Source organism: Salmo salar, chromosome ssa13 (genome assembly GCF_905237065.1).
Source record: "Salmo salar chromosome ssa13, Ssal_v3.1, whole genome shotgun sequence".
In the NCBI taxonomy this organism is placed as follows: domain Eukaryota; kingdom Metazoa; phylum Chordata; class Actinopteri; order Salmoniformes; family Salmonidae; genus Salmo; species Salmo salar.
Genome location: NC_059454.1, coordinates 3,587,940 through 3,613,875, shown reverse-complemented (window position 1 = coordinate 3,613,875; position 25,936 = coordinate 3,587,940). Strand labels below are relative to the sequence as shown.

At 47.1% G+C, this 25,936-nt stretch overlaps 1 protein-coding gene across 3 annotated transcripts in view; it reads right to left on the bottom strand.

Moving 5' to 3' along the window:
• Positions 1 to 22,502, bottom strand: part of dnase1l1 (deoxyribonuclease I-like 1) — a 123,399-nt gene extending 100,897 nt beyond the window's left edge. The window contains exons 1-5 of one of the 3 annotated variants that reach the window (XM_045692808.1): positions 22,414 to 22,502; positions 7,013 to 7,174; positions 5,901 to 5,989; positions 5,716 to 5,805; positions 1,664 to 1,776 (exon numbers count right to left, since the gene is read on the bottom strand). In XM_045692808.1, coding sequence (XP_045548764.1) covers positions 1,664 to 1,776; positions 5,716 to 5,805; positions 5,901 to 5,989; positions 7,013 to 7,165 — 445 coding nt within the window. In that variant the 5' untranslated portion in view covers positions 7,166 to 7,174; positions 22,414 to 22,502. Of the gene's footprint in view, positions 1 to 1,663; positions 1,777 to 5,715; positions 5,806 to 5,900; positions 5,990 to 7,012; positions 7,175 to 22,389 lie in introns of all 3 variants that reach the window. The other 2 variants (XM_045692810.1, XM_045692811.1) reach the window with 2 other exon arrangements.
• Between the last annotated feature and the right edge of the window lie 3,434 nt (positions 22,503 to 25,936).

Here is a 25,936-nt window from a genome sequence, read left to right as displayed (position 1 = left end):
GGGCTCAGTTCACAAACACAAACAGACCCCACAGAGCCCCAGGACAGCAACACAATTAGACCCAACCTAATCATGAGAAAATATAATTACTTGACACATTGGAAAGAATTAACAAAAAAACAGAGCAAACTAGAATGCTATTTGGCCCTAAACAGAGAGTACACAGCGGCAGAATACCTGACCACTGTGACCCAAACTTAAGGAAAGCTTTGACTATGTACAGACTCAGTGAGCATAGCCTTGCTATTGAGAAAGGCCGCCATATGCAGACCTGGCTCTCAAGAGAAGACAGGCTATGTGCACACTGCCCACAAAATGAGGTGGAAACGGAGCTGCACTTCCTAACCTCCTGCCAAATGTATGACCATATTAGAGACATATATTTCCCTCAGATTACACAGATCCACAAAGATTTCGAAAACAAACCCGATTTTGATAAACTCCCATATCTACTGGGTGAAATAACACAGTGTGCCATCACAGCAGCAAGATGTGTGACCCGTTGCAACAAGAAAAGGGCAACCAGTGAAGAACAAACACCATTGTAAATACAACCCATATTTGTGTTTATTTCTTTTCCTTTTTGTATTTTAACCATTTGCACATCGTTACAACACTGTATATAGACATAATATGACATTTGAAATGTCTCTATTATTTTGGAACTTCTGTGAGTGTTAAGTTTACTGTTCATTTTTATTGTTTATTTCACTTTTGCTTATTATCTACTTCACTTGCTTTGGCAATGTTAACATATGTTTCCCATGCTAGTAAAGCCCTTAAATTGAAATTGAATTGAAATTGAGAAAGAGACAGAGAGTGAGAAAGAGACAGAGAGAGAGTTAGAGACAGAGAAAGAGACAGAGAGAGAGAGTTAGAGAGACAGAGAGAGATACAAAAATACAGAGAGAGAGTTAGAGACAGAGGGAGAGAGAGAGACAGACAGAGAAAGTGACAGAGAGACAGAGACATAGAGAGTTAAAGAGACAGAGAGAAAGAGACATAGAGAGTTAAAGAGACAGAGAGAGAGAGAGACAGAGACACAGAGAGAGTTAAAGAGACAGAGAGACAGACAGAGAGACAGAGACATAGAGAGAGTTAAAGAGACAGAGAGACAGAGAGACAGAGAGACAGAGACATAGAGAGAGTTAAAGAGACAGAGAGACAGAGAAAGAGACAGACAGAGAGAGAGACAGAGAACGAGACAGAGACAGAGAGAGAGACAGAGAGACAGACAGAGAGAGAGATAAAGAGAGAGAGAGACAGAGAGAGAGACAGAGAGACAGACAGAGAGAGAGAGAGAGAGAGAGAGAGAGAGACAGAGAGAGAGAACGAGACAGACAGATTGATTTAATCTATCATTATTCTCATTAATATTGTTGTTGTAGTTGCTGTTAATGATAATCCCATTTCCACTACTATTATTATTATTGATGTCGGTCCCATCATTTTTTGTTATATGTGTACTTTGACAATGTACGTAATTTAAGAAAGAGGCGGAAAAGACAAGACACCACGTGTTGTGTGATGTCACGTCTCTTTAATTCTACCTCATCATGTTCTCAACTCAATTGTTTTACTCTAATTTACCTGTAATAACATTTTACTACTGTTTGTAACACCCCTACGACAGTTTATAACAGTATTATAACAGCAGTGCTACCTGTCTTGCGGGTGTGAAGGCGGACTATGAAGGGTTCTCTGGAGAAGGCATCCTCGTCTCCCCGCAACATGTCAAGATACTGGTACTGATCCGTTACTGTCACAGAGCCGATTCTACACACAGACACACAGCAATCAGACTTTCAGAATTATACAAAAAAGCTTGTCAGACTCAGTCCTGCACAGGTACAGGAGGACAATTTTAACTGTAACCTTTATTTAACCTTTATTTAACCTTTACTTAACCTTTATATAACCTTTATTTAACCTTTACTTAACCTTTATTTAACCTTTACTTAACCTTTATTTAACCTTTACTTAACCATTATTTAACCTTTATTTAACCTTTATTTAACCTTTACTTAACCTTTATTTAACCTTTACTTAACCTTTACTTAACCTTTATTTAACCTTTATTTAACCTTTATTTAACCTTTACTTAACCTTTATTTAACTTTTACTTAACTAGGCAAGACAGTTAAGAATACATTCTTATTTAGAATGACAGCTTCCCAGGGAACAGTGGGTAACTGTCTTGTTCAAGGGCAGAATGACAGCTTCCCAGGGAACAGTGGGTTAACTGCCTTGTTCAGGGGCAGAATGACAGCTTCCCAGGGAACAGTGGGTTAACTGCCTTGTTTAGGGGCAGAATGACGGCTTCCCGGTGAACAGTGGGTTACTGCCTTGTTCAGGGGCAGAATGACAGCTTCCCGGGGAACAGTGGGTTACTGCCTTGTTCAGGGGCAGAATGACAGCTTCCCAGGGAACAGTGGGTTAACTGCCTTGTTCAGGGGCAGAATGACAGCTTCCCGGGGAACAGTGGGTTAACTGCCTTGTTCAGGGGCAGAATGACAGCTTCCCGGGGAACAGTGGGTTAACTGCCTTGTTCAGGGGCAGAATGACGGCTTCCCGGGGAACAGTGGGTTACTGCCTGCCACGAGGATACCTGCTCTAACCACTAGGATACCTGTTCTAACCACTAGGCTACCTGCTCTAACCACTAGGATACCTGTTCTAACCACTAGGCTACCTGCTCTAACACCTAGGCTACCTGCTCTAACCACTAGGCTACCTGATCTAACCACAAGGCTACCTGCTCTAACCACTAGACTACCTGCTCTAACCACTAGGCTACCTGCTCTAACCACTAGACTACCCGCTCTAACCACTAGGCTACCTGATCTAACCACCAGGCTACCTTCTCTAACCACTAGGCTACCTGCTCTAACCACTAGGCTACCTGATCTAACCACCAGGCTACCTGCTCTAACCACTAGTCTACGTGCTCTAACCACTAGGCTATCTGCTCTAACCACTAGGCTACCTGCTCTAACCACTAGGATACCTGTCTCTAACCACTAGGCTACCTGCTCTAACCACTAGGATACCTGCTCTAACCACTAGGCTACCCGCTCTAACCACTAGGCTACCTCCTCTAACCACTAGGCTACCTGCTCTAACCACTAGGCTACCTGCTCTAACCACTAGGCTACCTGTTATAACCACTAGGCTACCTGCTCTAACCACTAGGATACCTGCTCTAACCACTAGGCTACCTGCTCTAACCACCAGGCTACCTGCTCTAACCACTAGTCTACCTGCTCTAACCACTAGGCTACCTACTATAACCACTAGGCTACCTGCTCTAACCACTAGGATACCTGCTCTAACCACTAGGCTGCCTGCTCTAACCACTAGGCAACCTGATCTAACCACTAGGCTACCCGATCTAACCACTAGGCTACCTGCTCTAACCACTAGGCTACCTGATCTAACCACTAGACCACCTGTTCTAACCACTAGGCTACCTGCTCTAACCACTAGGCTACCTCCTCTAACCACTAGGCTACCTGCTCTAATCACTAGGCTACCTGATCTTACCACTAGGCTACCTGTTCTAACCACTAGGCCCCATGCTCTAACCACTAGGCTACCTGTTCTAACCACTAGGCTACCTGCTCTAACCACTAGGCTACCTGCTATAACCACTAGGCTACCTGCTCTAATCACTAGGCTACCTGCTCTAACCACTAGACTACCTGATCTAACCACTAGGCCCCATACTCTAACCACTAGGCTACCTGTTCTAACCACTAGGCTACCTGCTCTAACCACTAAGCTACCTGCTCTAATCACTAGGCTACCTGATCTAACCACTAGGCCCCATGCTCTAACCACTAAGCTACCTGCTCTAACCACTAGGCTACCTGATCTAACCACTAGGCTACCTGATCTAACCACTAGGCTACCTGATCTAACCACCAGGCTACCTGCTCTAACCACTAGGCTACCTGATCTAACCACTAGGATACCTGATCTAACCACTAGGCTACCTGCTCTAACCACTAGGATACCTGCTGCCCCCAACAAAGGTGATGATGATAGTTGGTCTCACCTGAACACATACTGGTCCTGGTAGCTAGGTGTCCTGGCCTCACCTGAACACATACTGGTCCTGGTAGCTAGGTGTCCTGGTCTCACCTGAACACATACTTGTCCTGGTAGCTAGGTGTCCTGACCTCACCTGAACACATACTGGTCCTGGTAGCTAGGTGTCCTGGGCTCACCTGAACACAAACACATACTGGTCCTGGTAGCTAGGTGTCCTGGCCTCACCTGAACACATACTGTTCCTGGTAGCTAGGTGTCCTGGGCTCACCTGAACACAACAACATACTGGTGCTGGTAGCTAGGTGTCCTGGCCTCACCTGAACACATACTGCTCCTGGTAGCTAGGTGTCCTGGCTTCACCTGAACACATACTGGTCCTGGTAGCTAGGCGTCCTGGCCTCACCTGAACACATACTGCTCCTGGTAGCTAGGTGTCCGGGTCTCACCTGAACACATACTGGTCCTGGTAGCTAGGTGTCCTGGCCTCACCTGAACACATACTGCTCCTGGTAGTTAGGCGTCCTGGTCTCACCTGAACACATACTGGTCCTGGTAGCTAGGTGTCCTGGCCTCACCTGAACACATACTGGTCCTGGTAGCTAGGTGTCCTGGCCTCACCTGAACACATACTGGTCCTGGTAGCTAGGTGTCCTGGCCTCACCTGAACACATACTGGTCCTGGTAGCTAGGTGTCCTGGTCTCACCTGAACACATACTGGTCCTGGTAGCTAGGTGTCCTGGTCTCACCTGAACACATACTGGTCCTGGTAGCTAGGTGTCCTGGCCTCACCTGAACACAAACACATACTGGTCCTGGTAGCTAGGTGTCCTGGGCTCACCTGAACACATACTGGTCCTGGTAGGTAGGTGTCCTGGCCTCACCTGAACACATACTGCTCCTGGTAGCTAGGTGTCCTGGCTTCACCTGAACACATACTGGTCCTTGTAGCTAGGTGTCCTGGCCTCACCTTAACACATACCGCTCCTGGTAGCTAGGTGTCCTGGCCTCACCTGAACACATACTGGTCCTGGTAGCTAGGTGTCCTGGCCTCACCTGAACACATACTGCTCCTGGTAGCTAGGTGTCCTGGTCTCACCTGAACACATACTGCTCCTCGTAGCTAGGTGTCCTGGCCTCACCCGAACACATACTGGTCCTGGTAGCTAGGTGTCCTTGGCTCACCTGAACACATACTTGTCCTGGTAGCTAGGTGTCCTGGCCTCACCTGAACACATACTTGTCCTGGTAGCTAGGTGTCCTGGCCTCACCTGAACACATACTGGTCCTGGTAGCTAGGTGTCCTGGCCTCACCTGAACACATACTGCTCCTGGTAGCTAGGTGTCCTGGCCTCACCTGAACACATACTGGTCCTGGTAACTAGGTGTCCTGGTCTCACCTGAACACATACTGCTCCTGGTAGCTAGGTGTCCTGGCCTCACCTGAACACATACTGCTCCTGGTAGCTAGGTGTCCTGGCCTCACCTGAACACATACTGGTCCTGGTAGCTAGGTGTCCTGGCCTCACCTGAACACATACTGGTCCTGGTAGCTAGGTGTCCTGGTCTCACCTGAACACAAACACATACTGCTCCTGGGAGCTAGGTGTCCTGGTGTCACCTGAACACATACTGGTCCTGGTAGCTAGGTGTCCTGGGCTCACCTGAACACAAACACATACTGCTCCTGGTAGCTAGGTGTCCTGCCCAGCCGCTCACTGGCCACATAATCATACTGGTTCTGGCTGTCATGCCTGACAGAGAAGAGAAAAACCCTCTTAATATACACATTAATATACACATTTACAACCTCTGAAAACATGGATATTTTGGTGTGTGTGTGTTTGACCTGTTCAGTTCAGTTATCAGCAGCGGTATAGCTTTCTGTTTACTGTCTCTCACTTCCTGTAGCAGGCACACATCACAACGAGACACGATCTGAAACACACACACACACACACACACACACACACACACACACACACACACACACACACACACACACACACACACACACACACACACACACACACACACACACACACACACACACACACACACACACACGAACAGTGGGATACATTTTCAGCTTTAATCTGGAAATAGAGGATGGTTTATTAAGTGTCTCTCCCGTAGGAGAGTGTGTGTCTGGGTGTGTATAAGGAAGTTGTGGTATGGAAGGGTCAGCTCTCACTCTCCTCTCCTCTCCTCTCCTCTCCTCTCCTCTCCTCTCCTCTCCTCTCCTCTCCTCTCCTCTCCTCTCCTCTCCTCTCCTCTCCTCTCCTCTCCTCTCCTCTCCTCTCACACTACCACCCCTCTCCTCTCCTCTCCTCTCCTCTCCTCTCCTCTCCTCTCCCTCTCCTCTCCTCTCCTCTCCTCCTCTCCTCTCCTCTCCTCTCCTCTCCCACCCCTCTCCTCTCCTCTCCTCTCCTCTCCTCTCCTCTCCTCTCCTCTCCTCTCCTCTCCTCTCCTCTCCTCTCCCTCTCCTCTCCTCTCCTCTCCTCTCCTCTCCTCTCCTCTCCTCTCCTCTCCTCTCCTCTCCTCTCCTCTCCTCTCACACTACCACCCCTCTCCTCTCCTCTCCTCTCCTCTCCTCTCCTCTCCTCTCCTCTCCTCTCCTCTCCTCTCCTCTCCTCTCCTCTCCTCTCCTCTCCTCTCCTCTCCTCTCCTCTCCTCTATATCATGTCTGTACAGGTCTCTGACTGCTTCAGTCATGAGATCATATGTCATCCAGGTTCACTCACACACAGCCCTCTGATAAGCCCTGCTGCAGCCTGCGAGTGTGTGTAGGTGTGTAGGTGTGTGTATAGCTGGTTGTCCCTGCTAGCGTGTGTGTGTGTGTGTGTGTGTGTGTGTGTGTGTGTGTGTGTGTGTGTGTGTGTGTGTGTGTGTGTGTGTGTGTGTGTGTGTGTGTGTGTGTGTGTGTGTGTGTGTGTGTGTGTGCGTGCATGAAACTCTCACCCGTATTATTGTGCGCATGACTTCAGTGTTGTGTGACTTGGAGTCTCCGAAGCTTTGAACGTTAAAGGCACAAATCTTAAACCCTGAGGTCGGCTTCACCCCGCTCAGAGAGAGGAGGAAGAGGAGGAGGAGGAGGGAGGAAGAGGAGGACATGGTGCCACGCTGTGGAAGAGGCAGAATCTTGTTAATCAGTCAGCCAGTCAGACAACCAGTCAGACAGCCAGTCAGACAGACAGTCAGTCAGCCAGCCAGCCAGCCAGTCAGCCAGACAGCCAGCCAGCCAATCAGCCAGTCAGCCAGCCAGCCAGTCAGCCAGTAAGTCAGTCAGCCAGCCAGTCAGCCAGTACGTCAGTCAGACTGCCAGTTAATCAGTCAGCCAGTCAGTCAGCCAGTCAGTCAGTCAGCCGATCAGCCAGTCAGTCAGTCAATCAGTCAGCCAGTCAGTCAGTCTGTCAGACTGCCAGTCAATCAGTCAGCCAATCAGCCAGCCAGTCAGTCAGCCAATCAGTCAGCCAGCCAGTCAGTCAGCCAATCAGTCAGACAGTCAATCAGTCAGCCAGTCAGCCAGTCAGTCAGTCAGTCAGCAAGTCAGTCAGTCAATCAGTCAGTTACAAAGTTCTGTAGAAATCTCTCAGTAATCATATAAATGTGTTCCCTAAATCAGCGGTTTTCAAACCTCTCCTCGTTAAATAGAAATCTCCATGTTGTGTTGCTACCGTGCTGTGTTGTCATGTGTTGTTGTCATGTGTTGTTGCTACCGTGCTGTGTTGTCATGTGTTGTTGTCATGTGTTGCTACTGTGTTGTTGTCATGTGTTGCTACCGTGCTGTGTTTCTACCATGCTGTGTTGTCATGTGTTATGCTGCCATGTTGTGTTTCTACCGTGCTGTGTTGCTACCATGCTGTGTTGTCATGTGTTATGCTGCCATGTTGTGTTTCTACCCTGTTGTTGCCATGTTGTGTTTCTACCGTGCTGTGTTGCTACTGTGATGTTGTCATGTGTTGCTACCGTGCTGTGTTGTCATGTGTTATGTTGCCATGTTGTGTAGCTACCATGCTGTGTTGTCATGTGTTGCTGCCATGTTGTGTAGCTACCATGCTGTGTTGTCATGTGTTATGCTGCCATGTTGTGTTGCTACCCTGTTGTTGTCATGTTGTGTTGCTACCATGCTGTGTTGCTACCATGCTGTTTCTGCCATGTTGTGCTGTTGTCTTAGGTCTCTCTTTATATAGTGTTTTGGTGTCGTGATGTGTGTTTTGTCCTACATTTTTATTTTTAATCCCAGCCCCTGTCCCTGCAGGAATCCTTTTGCCTCTTGCTAGGCCGTCATTGTAAATAAGAATTTGTTTTTAACTGACTAGTTAAATAAAGGTTCAATGAAATAAAATAAAAACATTTATTTGAACTATTCTAGAGTTAATGAAACTGACGTTAACGTGCTGCTAACAGTTTAGCTTCCTCCACTGTCCAACTACCCCATACTACCCCATACTGCTCCATACTGCTCCATACTGCCCCATACTGCCCCATACTGCTCCATACTGCCCCATACTGCCCGATACTGCTCCATACTACCCCATACTGCCCCATACTGCTCCATACTACCCCATACTGCTCCATACTGCCCCATACTGCCCCATACTGCTCCATACTGCCCGATACTGCTCCATACTGCCCCATACTGCCCCATACTGCCCGATACTGCTCCATACTGCCCCATACTGCCCCATACTGCCCCATACTGCTCCATACTGCCCGATACTGCTCCATACTGCTCCATACTGCCCCATACTGCCCGATACTACCCCATACTGCTCCATACTGCTCCATACTGCCCCATACTGCTCCATACTGCCCCATACTGCCCCATACTGCCCCATACTGCTCCATACTGCTCCATACTGCCCGATACTGCTCCATACTGCTCCATACTGCTCCATACTGCCCCATACTGCCCCATACTGCTCCATACTGCTCCATACTGCCCCATACTGCCCGATACTGCTCCATACTGCCCCATACTGCCCCATACTGCTCCATACTGCCCCATACTGCCCCATACTGCCCCATACTGCTCCATACTACCCCATACTGCCCCATACTGCTCCATACTGCTCCATACTGCCCCATACTGCCCCATACTGCTCCATACTGCCCCATACTGCCCCATACTGCCGATACTGCTCCATACTACCCCATACTGCCCCATACTGCCCGCATACTGCCCCATACTGCCCCATACTGCTCCATACTGCCCCATACTGCTCCATACTTCCCCATACTTCCCCAAACTGCCCCATACTACCCCATACTGCCCCATACTGCCCCATACTGCCCCATACTGCCCCATACTGCTCCATACTGCCCCATACTGCCCCATACTGCTCCATACTGCCCCATACTGCTCCATCCTGCCCCATACTGCTCCATACTGCCCCATACTGCCCCATACTGCCCCATACTGCTCCATACTGCCCCATATTGCTCCATACTGCTCCATACTGCCCTATACTGCCCCATACTGCTCCATACTGCCCCATACTGCCCCATACTACCCCATACTACCCCATACTGCTCCATACTGCCCCATACTACCGCATACTACCGCATACTGCCCCATACTACCCCATACTACCCCATACTACCCCATACTGCCACATACTACCCCATACTGCCCCATACTGCTCCTTGACAATGCACCAAGGGTTTGAGCCACCCAAATGTTACCTCTTGGATGGCTCCATCCATGACAGTTCAACCTAGCTGTGGAGTGAGCTTATGGCACGTTCTTAACTCTGCTACGCTAGCACACCTGATTACACTTGTCAACTAATTGTCAAGCCCCTGAATAGGTGAATGAGGTGAGTTAGTTCAGGAATACAACAACATTGTGAAACGTCTGGGAGACCCAAGTAGCGGTTGAGTTAAATAGAAATTTCTCAATAATCATAACAAATGTGTACCCTAAACCAGTGGTCTTGCCCAGGGACCGCTCCCAGGCAAACTGGTGGCCCAGGGAACCCCTCCCAGGCAAACCAGTGGCCCAGGGAACCCCTCCCAGACAAACCAGTGGCCCAGGGAACCCTCCCAGGCAAACCAGTGGCCCAGGGACCGCTTCCAGGCAAACCAGTGGCCCAGGGACCGCTTCCAGGCAAACCAGTGGCCCAGGGAACCCTCCCAGGCAAACCAGTGGCCATGGGACCACTCCCAGACAAACCAATGGCCCAGGGAACCCTCCCAGGCAAACCAGTGGCCCAGGGAACCCTCCCAGGCAAACCAGTGGCCCAGGGACTGCTTCCAGGCAAACCAGTGGCCCAGGGACCGCTCCCAGACAAACCAGTGGCCCAGGGAACCCTCCCAGGCAAACCAGTGGCCCAGGGACTGCTTCCAGGCAAACCAGTGGCCCAGGGAACCCTCCCAGGCAAACCAGTGGCCAAGGGACCGCTTCCAGGCAAACCAGTAGCCCAGGGAACCCTCCCAGGCAAACCGGTGGTCCAGGGACCGCTTCCAGGCAAACCAGTAGCCCAGGGAACCCTCCCAGGCAAACCGGTGGCCCAGGGACCGCTCCCAGACAAACCAGTGGCCCAGGGAACCCTCCCAGGCAAACCAGTAGCCCAGGGACTGCTTCCAGGCAAGCCATTGGCCCAGGGAACCCTCCCAGGCAAACCAGTGGTCCAGGGACCACTCCCAGGCAAACCAGTGGTCCAGGGAACCCCTCCCAGGCAAACCAGTGGCCCAGGGAACCCCTCTCATGCAAACCAGTGGCCCAGGGAACCCTCCCAGACAAACCAGTGGCCCAGGGAACCCTCCCAGGCCAACCAGTGGCCCAGGGACCGCTCCCAGACAAACCAGTGGCCCAGGGACTGCTTCCAGGCAAACCAGTGGCCCAGGGACCGCTTCCAGGCAAACCAGTGGCCCAGGGACCGCTCCCAGACAAACCAGTGGCCCAAGGAACCCTCCCAGGCAAACCAGTGGCCCAGGGAACCCTCCCAGGCAAACCAGTGGCCCAGGGACCGCTTCCAGGCAAACCAGTGGCCCAGGGACTGCTTCCAGGCAAACCAGTGGCCCAGGGAACCCTCCCAGGCAAACCAGTGGCCCAGGGAACCCTCCCAGGCAAACCAGTGGCCCAGGGACCGCTTCCAGGCAAACCAGTGGCCCAGGGACTGCTTCCAGGCAAACCAGTGGTCCAGGGAACCCTCCCAGGCAAACCAGTGGCCCAGGGAACCCTCCCAGGCAAACCGGTGGCCCAGGGACCGCTCCCAGACAAACCAGTAGCCCAGGGAACCCTCCCAGGCAAACCAGTAGCCCAGGGACCGCTTCCAGGCAAGCCAGTGGCCCAGGGAACCCTCCCAGGCAAACCAGTGGTCCAGGGACCGCTCCCAGGCAAACCAGTGGTCCAGGGAACCTCTCCCAGGCAGACCAGGGAACCCCTCCCAGGCAAACCAGTGGTCCAGGGAACCCCTCCCAGGCAAACCAATGGTCCAGGGACTGCTTCCAGGCAAACCAGTGGCCCAGGGACCGCTCCCAGACAAACCAGTGGCCCAGGGAACCCTCCCAGGCAAACCAGTGGCCCAGGGACTGCTTCCAGGCAAACCAGTGGCCCAGGGAACCCTCCCAGGCAAACCAGTGGCCAAGGGACCGCTTCCAGGCAAACCAGTAGCCCAGGGAACCCTCCCAGGCAAACCGGTGGTCCAGGGACCGCTTCCAGGCAAACCAGTAGCCCAGGGAATCCTCCCAGGCAAACCGGTGGCCCAGGGACCGCTCCCAGACAAACCAGTGGCCCAGGGAACCCTCCCAGGCAAACCAGTAGCCCAGGGACTGCTTCCAGGCAAGCCATTGGCCCAGGGAACCCTCCCAGGCAAACCAGTGGTCCAGGGACCACTCCCAGGCAAACCAGTGGTCCAGGGAACCCCTCCCAGGCAAACCAGTGGCCCAGGGAACCCCTCTCATGCAAACCAGTGGCCCAGGGAACCCTCCCAGACAAACCAGTGGCCCAGGGAACCCTCCCAGGCAAACCAGTGGCCCAGGGACCGCTCCCAGACAAACCAGTGGCCCAGGGACTGCTTCCAGGCAAACCAGTGGCCCAGGGACCGCTTCCAGGCAAACCAGTGGCCCAGGGACCGCTCCCAGACAAACCAGTGGCCCAAGGAACCCTCCCAGGCAAACCAGTGGCCCAGGGAACCCTCCCAGGCAAACCAGTGGCCCAGGGACCGCTTCCAGGCAAACCAGTGGCCCAGGGACTGCTTCCAGGCAAACCAGTGGCCCAGGGAACCCTCCCAGGCAAACCAGTGGCCCAGGGAACCCTCCCAGGCAAACCAGTGGCCCAGGGACCGCTTCCAGGCAAACCAGTGGCCCAGGGACTGCTTCCAGGCAAACCAGTGGTCCAGGGAACCCTCCCAGGCAAACCAGTGGCCCAGGGAACCCTCCCAGGCAAACCGGTGGCCCAGGGACCGCTCCCAGACAAACCAGTAGCCCAGGGAACCCTCCCAGGCAAACCAGTAGCCCAGGGACCGCTTCCAGGCAAGCCAGTGGCCCAGGGAACCCTCCCAGGCAAACCAGTGGTCCAGGGACCGCTCCCAGGCAAACCAGTGGTCCAGGGAACCTCTCCCAGGCAGACCAGGGAACCCCTCCCAGGCAAACCAGTGGTCCAGGGAACCCCTCCCAGGCAAACCAATGGTCCAGGGAACCCCTCCCAGGCAAACCAGTGGTCCAGGGAACCCCTCCCAGGCAAACCAGTGGTCCAGGGAACCCCTCCCAGGCAAACCAGAAGTAATTAACGTTTTAAAATGAATAGATTTAGTTTTCATTATTTTAACCTCCCCACATAATTCGAAAGGGAAGTGCAAACTCTAACATATCCTATTTGTTAGAAAGGTCACTCCTAACACATTTTCACTAAATGCTGCTATTTAGCTGGTTAAACAAACGTTAGCCATCATTAGAAATATATTCTCCTCTTTCGACTGTAAACTCTTAGAAAGATGATATTCTCCTCTACTGTAAACTCTTAGAAAGAAGATATTCCCGTGTGGCCCAGTTGGTAGAGCATGGTGTTTGCAATGCCAGGGTTGTGGGTTCGATTCCCACAGGGGACCAGTACAGGGGGGAGAAAAATTACAAAAATGTAAATGTAAACTCTTAGAAAGAAGATATTCCCCATATTGTCTACTGTAAACTCTTAGAAAGATGATATTCTCCTCTTTTTTACAGTATACTCTTAGAAAAAAGGATCCCAAAAGGGTTCTTGCCCATAGGATAAGCATTTTTGGTTTGAGGTACAAACCCTTTTTGATTCCAGGTAGTGTACCTGCAACCAAAAGGGTTCTACCTGCAACCAAAAGGGTTCTACCTGGAACTGAAACGGTTCTACCTGGAACCGAAACGGTTCTACCTGGAACCGAAAGGGTTCTACCTGGAACCGAAACGGTTCTACCTGCAACCAAAAGGGTTCTACCTGGAACCGAAACGGTTCTACCTGGAACCGAAAGGGTTCTACCTGGAACCGAAAGGGTTCTACCTGCAACCGAAAGGGTTCTACCTCGAACCGAAAGGGTTCTACCTGCAACCTAAAAAAGGTTCTTCAGAGGGGTCACCCTACTGGGACAGTCGAAGAACCCTTTAAGGTTCTAGATAGCAACTTTCTAAGAGTGTAGGCATGCAATTAAAAAACATATATTTCGTTGTTGCTAATAATATTCATAAAAACATTGAAATAAAAACTCCCTGCAGTACCTCCATGGAACCCTAGAGGGCCAGACCCCAGATTGAATATCCCTGAACTAAAATATACACAACTTCAGTCCCACACAGTTTAACGTTACAGTACTGTGCGACAGAAAGATTATGAGGAAGATAAATAAAAAATAAATGTCCTCTTCAGATTCATACTGCCACTATTATTATGTTAAATTAATGACGGAGTGTATAACACATTAGATCTGGTAGAAAATAATACAAACAAATAAGCATGCGTTTTCTTTTTTTTTCTTCATTATCTTTGAAATGCAAGAGAAATTCCATACATAGAGATAGGATTCTAGGTGTAATTTAGATGTTGTCCACAAGATGGCAGCAATGTTTGTGCAATGTTTCAGACTGATCCAGTGAAGAATTACATCACTTCCCAACATTTTGTATCAAGTCTGCCAGGAGTTTGTCCGAATGTGCCGAATTGGTGAATTGATACATTTTCAAGTACATAACTATAGAGAACATACAAACATGCTATGGTAATGAAAAATTATGGTAATTTACACACTCCCAGGAATGTCATACATGATGGATCATTAGCTTCCCTATAGAAAAGACACTAACCTTCACACATCTACAGTGGGGAAAAAAGTGTTTGATCCCCTGCTGATTTTGTATGTTTGCACACTGACAAAGAAAGGATCAGTCTATAATTTTAATGGTAGGTTTATTTGAACAGTGAGAGACAGAATAACAACAAAAATATCCAGAAAAACGCATGTCAGAAATGTTATAAATTGATTTGCATTTTAATGAGGGAAATAAGTACTTGACCCCCTCTCAATCAGAAAGATTTCTGGCTCCCAGGTGTCTTTTATACAGGTAACGAGCTGAGATTAGGAGCACACTCTTAAAGGGAGTGCTCCTAACCGCAGCTTGTTACCTGTAAAAAAGACACCTGTCCACAGAAGCAATCAATCAATCAGATTCCAAACTCTCCACCATGGCCAAGACCAAAGAGCTCTCCAAGGATGTCAGGGACAAGATTGTAGACCTACACAAGACTGGAATGGGCTACAAGACCATCGCCAAGCAGCTTGGTGAGAAGGTGACAACATTTGGTGCGATTATTCGCAAATGGAAGAAACACAAAAGAACTGTCAATATCCCTCGGCCTGGGGCTCCATGCAAGATCTCACCTCGTGGAGTTGCAATGATCATGAGAACGGTGAGGAATCAGCCCAGAACTACACAGGAGGATCTTTTCAATGATCTCAAGGCAGCTGGGACCATAGTCACCAAGAAAACAATTGGTAACACACTACGCCGTGAAGGACTGAAATCCTGCAGCGCCCGCAAGGTCCCCCTGCTCAAGAATACATATACATATCCGTCTGAAGTTTGCCAATGAACATCTGAATGACTCAGAGGACAACTGGTGAAAGTGTTGTGGTCAGATGAGACCAAAATGGATCTCTTTGACATCAACTCAACTCGCCGTGTTTGGAGGAGGAGGAATGCTGCCTATGACCCCAAGAACACCATCCCCACCATCAAACATGGAGGTGGAAACATTATGCTTTGGGGGTGTTTTTCTGCTAAGGGGACAGGACAACTTCACCTCATCAAAGGGACGATGGACGGGGCCATGTACCGTCAAATCTTGGGTGAGAACCTCCTTCCCTCAGCCAGGGCATTGAAAATGGGTCGTGGATGGGTATTCCAGCATGACAATGACCCAAAACACACGGCCAAGGCAACAAAGGAGTGGCTTAAGAAGAAGCACATTAAGGTCCTGGAGTGGCCTCGTCAGTCTCCAGACCTTAATCCCATAGAAAATCTGTGGAGGGAGCTGAAGGTTCGAGTTGCCAAACATCAGCCTCGAAACCTTAATGACTTGGAGAAGATCTGCAAAGAGGAGTGGGACAAAATCCCTCCTGAGATGTGTGCAAACCTGGTGGCCAACTACAAGAAACGTCTGACCTCTGTGATTGCCAACAAGGGTTTTGCCACCAAGTACTAAGTCATGTTTTGCAGAGGGGTCAAATACTTATTTCCCTCATTAAAATGCAAATCATTTTATAACATTTTTTACATGTGTTTTTCTGGATATTTTGTTGTTATTCTGTCTCTCACTGTTCAAATAAACCTACTATTAAATTTATAGACTGATCATTTCTTTATAAGTGGGCAAACGTACAAAATCAGCAGGGGATCAAATACTTTTTCCCCCCACTGTAGATGTCAGGGACTGCAGTGGGGTTAGACTGTAGAACCCAGTTTCTACATTTGAATATAAAAATGTGTTTTTTCGAACAAAACTACACTACCTTTGATCTCTGGGACCCTCAGGATGACAAATCAGAGCAAGATTACTGAATGTAAGTACATTATTTACCTTCAGAGGTGAATGTATCAAACCAGTTGCCTTGATAAAAGTGTTTTGTTGTTGTGCACTTTCCTCAAACAACAGCATGGTATTTTTGTTGTTGTAATAGCTACTGTAAATTGGACACTGCAGTTAGATTAACAAGAATATTGAGCAACAACTGTCCCGGTTTAGGGACACCGATCCTGTAGACTTTTGTTATATATCGAGCTGACTAGCACTATTTTACTCAGCATGACAAAGAAGAAAATTACAAGTGAGGAAAGGAGAGAAATCACACTAAATCATCTTTATAACGCTCTTTTAGAATGCTGTGATTGGCTTGAATGTCTAGCCTAGGTGCCAGATCTGTTTGGCAATCGGGCATTTGAAAGTCATGTTGAGTCACGTAACTTCTTCATACCTTCTCTCCAGTTTCCAGCTAAGCTCTTGTGCCTCATACCTTATCTCCAATTTCCCGCTAAGCTCTTGTGCCTCATACCTTATCTCCAATTTCCAGCTAAGCTCTTGTGCCTCATACCTTCTCTCCAGTTTCCCGCTAAGCTCTTGTTCCTCATACCTTCTCTCCAGTTTCCCGCTAAGGTCTTGTTCCTCATACCTTCTCTCCAGTTTCCCGCTAAGCTCTTGTACCTCATACCTTCTCTCTAGGGGTGGGTGGCAGGTAGCCTAGCAGTAACTGAAAGGTTGTGCCCTTGGGCAAGGCACTTAACCCTAATTGGTCCAGGAGCGCTAGATAATGGTGACGCTGGCTGTGAACCCACTCTCCGAGTGTGTCTCAGGGGGAGTTGGGATATAAAAGAAAATACATTTCCAATTCACATATGTGTATTAATACATACATGTACATGGAGTTAAATAGGAGTTCCAAGTCATTAATGGTTACACGGTAATTACTCAATAATGACCTAACAATTGCAGTGTGATTAGTTTAGGATTCATTAAAGCCCAGAGAGAGTACTTAAACCCAGGCTTAATATAATACATACTGTAATATGCCATTTATCAGACGCTTTTATCCAAAGTGACTTACAGTTGTGTGTGCAATGCTTACATTTTACGTATGGGTACCCATGGGAATTGAACCCACAATCCATTGCAAGCTCCACGATCTACCAACTGAGCCATATAGGACCATTTAAACTAGTCTACACACTAGTCTTCATACAACATTAAACCCCCAAGACTTAAACTAGCCTACAGGCTAGGATGGATGTTCCCAGCTGACAAGACACAGAGATTATTTGAGATGCTCCCTGAATGTCACGTGAGCTCAGAGTGACAGTGGTGAGCTCAGAGTGACAGTGGTGAGCTCAGACAGTGGTGAGCTCAGACAGTGGTGAGTTCAGACAGTGGTGAGTTCAGACAGTGGTGAGCTCGACAGTGGTGAGCTCAGACAGTGGTGAGTTCAGACAGTGGTGAGCTCAGAGTGACAGTGGTGAGCTCAGACAGTGGTGAGTTCAGACAGTGGTGAGCTCAGAGTGACAGTGGTGAGCTCAGACAGTGGTGAGTTCAGACAGTGGTGAGCTCAGACAGTGGTGAGCTCAGACAGTGGTGAGCTCAGACAGTGGTGAACTCAGTCAGTGGTGAGCTCAGACAGTGGTGAGCTCAGAGTGACAGTGGTGAGCTCAGACAGTGGTGAGCTCAGACAGTGGTGAGTTCAGACAGTGGTGAGTTCAGACAGTGGTGAGCTCAGAGTGACAGTGGTGAGCTCAGAGTGACAGTGGTGAGCTCAGACAGTGGTGAGCTCAGACAGTGGTGAGCTCAGACAGTGGTGAGTTCCTACTGTCTTTTCCAACTCTCTAGACCGTTGGCTTAATAGTTACATGGTAATTACTTGATAATGACCTAACAGTTACAGTTTGGTTTGTTTGGGGTAAAACCAGCAGGGTGTAACACAGGCTAAGTATAGATTCACACTACATTCAACCCAGACTGAAACTACAGCTGTACAAAGTAAAATCGGCAGAGTTCATTTAACTCCCACGGAGTCAAATTTAACACTAGTTGGGGGTTTATGTGTGACTCGTTTCAGGAAACTAGGCATATGTTGCGAGTTACTACTTCACAGGAGCACCATTTGAGCCAAATGCGTTTTTTGGCAGAAATGCCTTCTGGAACATATTAACTTTCATAAGCCTTAATAACGAACATTTATGCAAATAATATAATTTATGAAAATACATATAAAATTGATAAATGATGTGCCTAATTGATTTAGTCACTGAAAAGTCAGTAACCTTCCCGCTAGCCATGATTGGCTAAGATAATGAGTGGGCTGGACATGCCGAGAGATGAGTTCTGATTGGTCTGCCATGTAGCATGCTTCTGTCTATTTGAGCTGGTCAGTATGTGTAGGTAATCCTTCCTAACTCAGCTTTTTTGGAAAGATATCACGTAGTAGAACTGCATACGTGTTTGCTCTCCACTTTTTAGAGGACTGAGTTTTGAAATCAGTGGAATAAGAGTATGATAGCTAAGGAGATGGAGAAAACACCTGTCTCCGGATTACATCTTCAAACTAAGGACCACCGTGGCATCTGTGACAGAGAAGGAGAAGCGTCCATCCATGGTCGTGGGTAAGATAGTCTAGCTAGCTACATTTTCAGATATTACACGTTTCTAATTTAGTCAGAAAGTTGTTTTCATTTAAAGTTAAAGTGTACTGTTAGCTAGCTAGCTAACAGTAGCTGGCTGGCTAGCTAACTAACGTTACGTGTATGATCTGTGTAGTAATATTATTTGTATCTCAGAGCCATTTGCTTTGCTAGTTATAGCCTAATGTTAGCTAGCTAACATTGAACCTGGTTGGTTAGCTACCTGCAGATTCATGCAGGGTAGTAACGTCATGAGTTGGGATTATGGGTCATTGCTTAGCTAGCTAGCTACATGTCTAAACAAAAGACTCCACTATGCAAGTAACCATTTCAATAGAATGTTCATGATGTACCTGCAACAACTGTTGATAGACATAGCTAGTAAATTCTCCCTGGCCATCTACTCCGATTTCAAAGTATTCTTGTCTGTGTGCCAGAGAGAAGAATAACTGACGAATTTAACGAACACTCAACACCCGTTGAATGTGGCGAGTGTCAGTAAACGTTGGCAAAAAAAGCATAATTAAATTGTTTCCAGCAGCACAGTTACAGTCACCAACACTCTGGATAGCATAAAAACAGCCTAACCAGCTCTGCTAGGGAGAGTAACATGGTCAGAGTGAGGTGTTCTCTCATTTGTGTCTGGAAGTAGCTAGCAAGTTAGCCAATCCTAGCCAGTTAGCTTGGGTGCTTGACTGCTGTTGTTAGGACAGAACGCTTGGATCAATCCTACTCCTCGGCCAGAGCGTCCAGTGTAGCGCTCTGAACGCTCCTTAAGAGATGGGTGGGGCTAAAGCTTAAGAGGGTGTGAACGATGCTGAATGGGTGGAGACAAAGAACAGCTCTCCAGTAGGTACCAAAACATTCAAAGGCCAGTTTCTCAACTTTTAAAGCAGAATTACTTTCCCATTGTTCCTCAACTGTAGTGTATGATATACCATTTTCTAGTCTTTACTTTTATCCAATGTAAAAAAAAAACACAATTTCAAATGTTGCTACATACGACCGCATCGAGCCGGTCAGTCACATATGGTTCCAGCCCCATTTTGTGTTAAAACTACTCTGGTCATAATGTTGATATATATTTTTGGAGTTAAAAATGACACTAAATGGAGTAAATTTAAACAATTAACTCCAATTGCCATTTAACTCTTTTCAATGCTGTTTTTATTCAACTCTAATACAGCTTGTTTGTGTTGTTTTGAATTAAAGGAAGTCATCTGTAGTTGACTGTTGAGTTATAAGGGGCCTTATTTAAATATTTCTTAATGTGTCACATTAGGGTGGTTTGCAATGTGATATCAAAATCTCTTTTGATATCACATTACAACTGACAGGAAGATATCCAGCACTTTTACATCATTCACAATTTGCATTTAGAATGCCTGTCAGAGTAGCAAAAAAAATCTAATCCATGAAGACAACCTACAGTATGTAAACTGGAACAACCATCTCACTAACGGTTGCTATAAGTCCAACCACTTACAGATTGGATAATGTCAGAAAAAATTACGTTTCTTATCTTTGATCAAAAAATAATGTACATGTGAAAACACAAATATTGTAACAAACAACTTCAAAAATCTACCTGCAACAGAGCCTACTGGGAAATATGACAATGAGGCCCCTCCCACATCTGTGGGTAACTCCATGACCTGTCTCTGGATACTCTTAATGGAGTTTAAAGTATTCTGTCCCAATGAACGCCAGTCATGGACACTAACTCCAGGGACCATATAACTCTAATTTCAATTATCCTTAATTTACTGCAGAGAAATGTAACGCACACACACCTCACATACAGTGCCTTCAGAAAGTATTCACACACCTTGACTTAAAAAAAGATATATTTTGCTTTACAGCCTGATTTTAACATTTATTACATTGAAATGTTGTGTCACTGGACTACACACAATATACCCCATAATGTCAAAGTGGAATTCTGCTTTTAGACATTTTTACAAATTAATTAAAAATGAAAAGCGGAAATGTCTTGAGTCAATAAGTATTCAACCCCTTTGTCATGGCAAGACTAAATCATTCAAAAGTAAAAATGTGCTTAACAAGCCACATAATAAGTTGCATGGACTCACTCTGTGTGCAATAATAGAGTTTAACATGTTTGTTTATGACTACCTCATCTCTGTACCCCACACATACAATTATCTGGAAGGTCCCTCTGTCGAGCAGTGAATTTCAAAAACAGATTCAACCACAAAGATCAGGGAGATTTCCCAATGCCTTGCAAAGAAGGGCACCTGTTGGTGGATGGGTAAACAAAAAATACAGACGTTGAATATCCCTTTGAGCATGGTGAAGTTATTAATTAGACTTTGGATGGTGTATCAATACACCCAGTCACTACAAAGATACAGGCGTCCTTCCTAGCTCAGTTGCCAGAGAGGAAGGAAACTGCTCAGGGATTTCACCATGGCTGTGATAGGAGATAACTGAGGATGGTTCAACAATGTAGCATCTTCACAATACTAACATAAATGACAGAGTGAAAATAAGGAAGCCTGAACAGAATAACAATATTCCAAAACATGCATCCTAAAGTAGTACTGCAAAAAATGTGGCAAAGAAATGAACTTTTTGTCCTGAATACAAAGCATTATGTTTGGGGCAAATCCAACACAACACATCACTGAGTACCACTCTTCATATTTTAAAGCATGGTGGTGTCGGCATCATGTTATGGGTATGCTTGTCATTGTTAAGGACTGGGGAGTTTTTTAGGATAAAAATAAACAATAGAGCTAAGCACAGGCAAAATCCTAGAGGAAAACCTGGTTGTCTGCTTTCAAACAGACACTGGGAGACAAATTCACCTTTCAGCAGGACAATAACCTAAAACACAAGGCCAAACATGCCAAGACGACATTAAATGTTCCTGAGTGGCCTAGTTACAGTTTCGATTTAAATTGGCTTGGCAATCTTGAAAATACTTGAAAAATGGCTGTCTAGCAATGAAAAGACTTTAAAATGGCTGTCTATCAATGAAAATACTTTAAAATGGCTGTCTATCAATGATCAACAACCAACTTGACATAGTTTGAATAATTTAAAAAAGGATAATGTACAAATATTGTACAATCCAGGTTTGCAAATCTCTTAGAGACTTACCCAGAAAGACTCACAGCTATAATCACTTCCAAAGGTGATTCTAACATGTATTGACTCAGGGGTGTGAATACTTATGTAAATTATGTCATTATGGGGTATTGTGTGTAGATGGGTGAGAAAAAAAATCTATTTAATCAGTTTTGAATTCAGGCTGTAACACCAGAAAATGTGGAATAAATCAAGGTGTATAAATACACGGAACCAGAGTCACATTCCAGTAGCTCTATTACACCCACTGCTCCTTGGCCGACTGTACTACAACAGACACTGTACTAAAGAAAATCACAGTGAAACACTATGGGTCACCTCATGTCTGTTAAATACTGAGACCTCGCTCCCTCTCTCCCTCGCTCTCCCTCGCTCCCTCGCTCCCTCTCTCACACACATGCAAAAAACACTCTCGCAAGAAACACATTGGACCCACTAAAGGAGACCAGAGTCCCATAACTTTTACTATATAATAGAGGTGTGGGACAAATTCTCCCTTAACGTTTAGTATATAAATACAGATGTGGGACGGAGGCTAAGAATTAAGGTTAACAGAGGAGAGAAAGACGAGACATACACAGATAAATTACATTAGATTCTGTGGTCTTACTAACTTGGTGGAGTCGGGTTACTTCCTTCTTCCTGGTTCAAGAGAACACTGCCCCGCTGCTACCCTATCTGTCCCACCCCACCCCTCTCTGCTTCCTGTAGGAGGAAGCTGACGAGTTCCATAAAAACACGCAGGCAAACACACACACACACACACACACACACACACACACACGCACGCACGCACGCGCGCACACACACACACACACACACACACACACACACACACACACACACACACACACACACACACACACACACACACACACACACACACACACACACACACACACACACACACACTGAAACCTGAGTTATTGCAGCCTGCGTCGCTGTCTCACTGCCAACCCAGCAGTATGAAGAGGGCTCAGATTCACAAAAGAACAAGTCTGTACAGTAGTTAAGGAAAAAATGGCAGTTAAGAAGAACTGTATTCTTAAGAAAGTTTTGTGAATACAGAAAAGCAAACAAAAAAAAAAGAACATGTTTAGCAACTTCTTGTGGAACGTTACAGCTTTTTAGTTCTGAGTTGGTTATATGTTTATCTGTGTCTCGTCTACTCTTGTTCCCCCTCTCCGGTGCTCGACGTCGCAGGTCTACTAACCACCGTCCTTGCAACCTATCATTACCACACCTGGCAACCCTCATTACCACACCTGGTAATCCTCATTACCACACCTGGCAATCCTCATTACCACACCTGGCAACCCTCATTACCACACCTGGCAATCCTCATTACCACACCTAGCAACCCTCATTACTCTACCTGGCAACCCTCATTACAACACCTGGCAACCCTAATTACTGCTCCTGGAAACCCTCATTACTACACCTGGCAACCCTTATTACTGCACCTGGAAACCCTCATTACAAAACCTGGCAACCATCATTACAACACCTGACCCCATCATGATGCACACCTGGCAACCCTCATTAAAACACCTGGTAACCCTCATTACATCACCTGGTAACCCTCATTACAACACCTGTACCCCATCATGATGCACACCTGGCAACCCTCTTTACCACACTTGGCAACCCTCATTACAACACCTGGTAACCCTCATTACAACAGCTGCACCCCATCATGATGCACACCTGGCAACCCTCATTACAACACCTGGCAACCCTCATTACTACACCTGGTAACCCTCATTACAACACCTGCGCCCCATCATGATGTACACCTGGCAACCCTCATTCCAACACCTGGCAACCCTCATTACAACACCTCGTAACCCTCATTACAACACCTGGCAACCCTCATTACGACACCTGGTAACCCTCATTACAACACCTGGCAACCATCATTACAACACCTGGCAACTCTCATTACAACACCTGGTAACCCTCATTACAACACCTGGCAACCCTCATTACAACACCTGGCAACTCTCATTACCCCACCTGGCAACCCTCATTACAACACCTGGCAACCCTCATTACAACACCTGGTAACCCTCATTACAACACCTGGCAACCCTCATTACAACACCTGGTAACCCTCATTATAACACCTGGTACCCTCATTACAACACCTGGTAACCCTCATTATAACACCTGGTACCCTCATCACAACACCTGGTAACCCTCATTACAACACCTGGCAACTATCATTACAACACCTGGCAACCCACATTATAACACCTGACCCCATCATGATGCACACCTGGTAACCCTCATTACAACACCTGGCAACTTTCATTACAACACCTGGTAACCCTCATTTTAACACCTGGTACATTATTTTTTGGTCAAAGATAAGAAACGTAATTTTTTCTGACATTATCCAATCTGTAAGTGGTTGGATTTATAGCAACCGGCAACTCTCATTACATCACCTGGCAACCCTCATTACAACATCTGGCAACCCTCATTAGTACACCTGGTAACCCTCATTACAACACCTGGTAACCCTCATTACAACACCTGGCAACCCTCATTACAACACCTGGTAACCCTCATTATAACACCTGGTACCCTCATTACAACACCTGGTAACCCTCATTACAACACCTAGCAACCCTCATTACAACACCTGGTAACCCTCATTATAACACCTGGTACCCTCATTACAACACCTGGTAACCCTCATTACAACACATGGCAACTATCATTACAACACCTGGCAACCCTCATTATAACACCTGACCCCATCATGATGCACACCTGGTAACCCTCATTACAACACCTGGCAACCCTCATTACAACACCTGGCAACTCTCATTACAACACCTGGTAACCCTCATTACAACACCTGGCAACCCTCATTATCACACCTGGCAACCCTCATTACAACACCTGGCAACTCTCATTACATCACCTGGCAACCCTCATTACAACACCTGGCAACCCTCATTACTACAACTGGTAACCCTCATTACAACACCTGGTAACCCTCATTACAACACCTGGCAACCCTCATTACAACACCTGGTAACACTCATTATAACACCTTTTACCCTCATTACAACACCTGGTAACCCTCATTACAACACCTGGCAACTCTCATTACATCACCTGGCAACCCTCATTACAACACCTGGCAACCCTCATTACAACACCTGACCCCATCATGATGCACACCTGGTAACCCTCATTACAACACCTGGCAACCCTCATTACAACACCTGGTAACCCTCATTACAACACCTGGTAACCCTCATTACAACACCTGGCAACCCTCATTACAACACCTCGTAACCCTCACTACAACACCTGCCAACCCTCATTACAACACCTGGTAACCCTCATTACAACACCTGGCAACCCTCATTACAACACCTGGCAACTCTCATTACAACACCTGGTAACCCTCATTACAACACCTGGCAACCCTCATTACTACACCTGGTAACCCTCATTACAACACCTGGTAACCCTCATTACAACACCTGACCCCATCATGATGCACACCTGGTAACCCTCATTACAACACCTGGCAACCCTCATTACAACACCGGGTAACCCTCATTACAACACCTGGTAACCCTCATTACAACACCTGGCAACCCTCATTACAACACCTCGTAACCCTCATTACAACACCTGGCAACCCTTATTACAACATCTGGCAACCCTCATTAGTACACCTGGTAACCCTCATTACAACACCTGGTAACCCTCATTACAACACCTGGTAACCCTCATTTTAACACCTGGTACATTATTTTTTGATCAAAGATAAGAAACGTAATTTTTTCTGACATTATCCAATCTGTAAGTGGTTGGATTTGAAGCAACCGGCAACTCTCATTACATCACCTGGCAACCCTCATTACAACACCTGGCAACCCTCATTACTACACCTGGCAACCCTCATTACAACACCTGGTAACCCTCATTATAACACCTGGTACCCTCATTACAACACCTGGTAACCCTCATTACAACACCTGGCAACTCTCATTACAACACCTGGCAAACCTCATTATAACACCTGACCCCATCATGATGCACACCTGGTAACCCTCATTACAACACCTGGCAACCCTCATTACAACACCTGGTAACCCTCATTATAACACC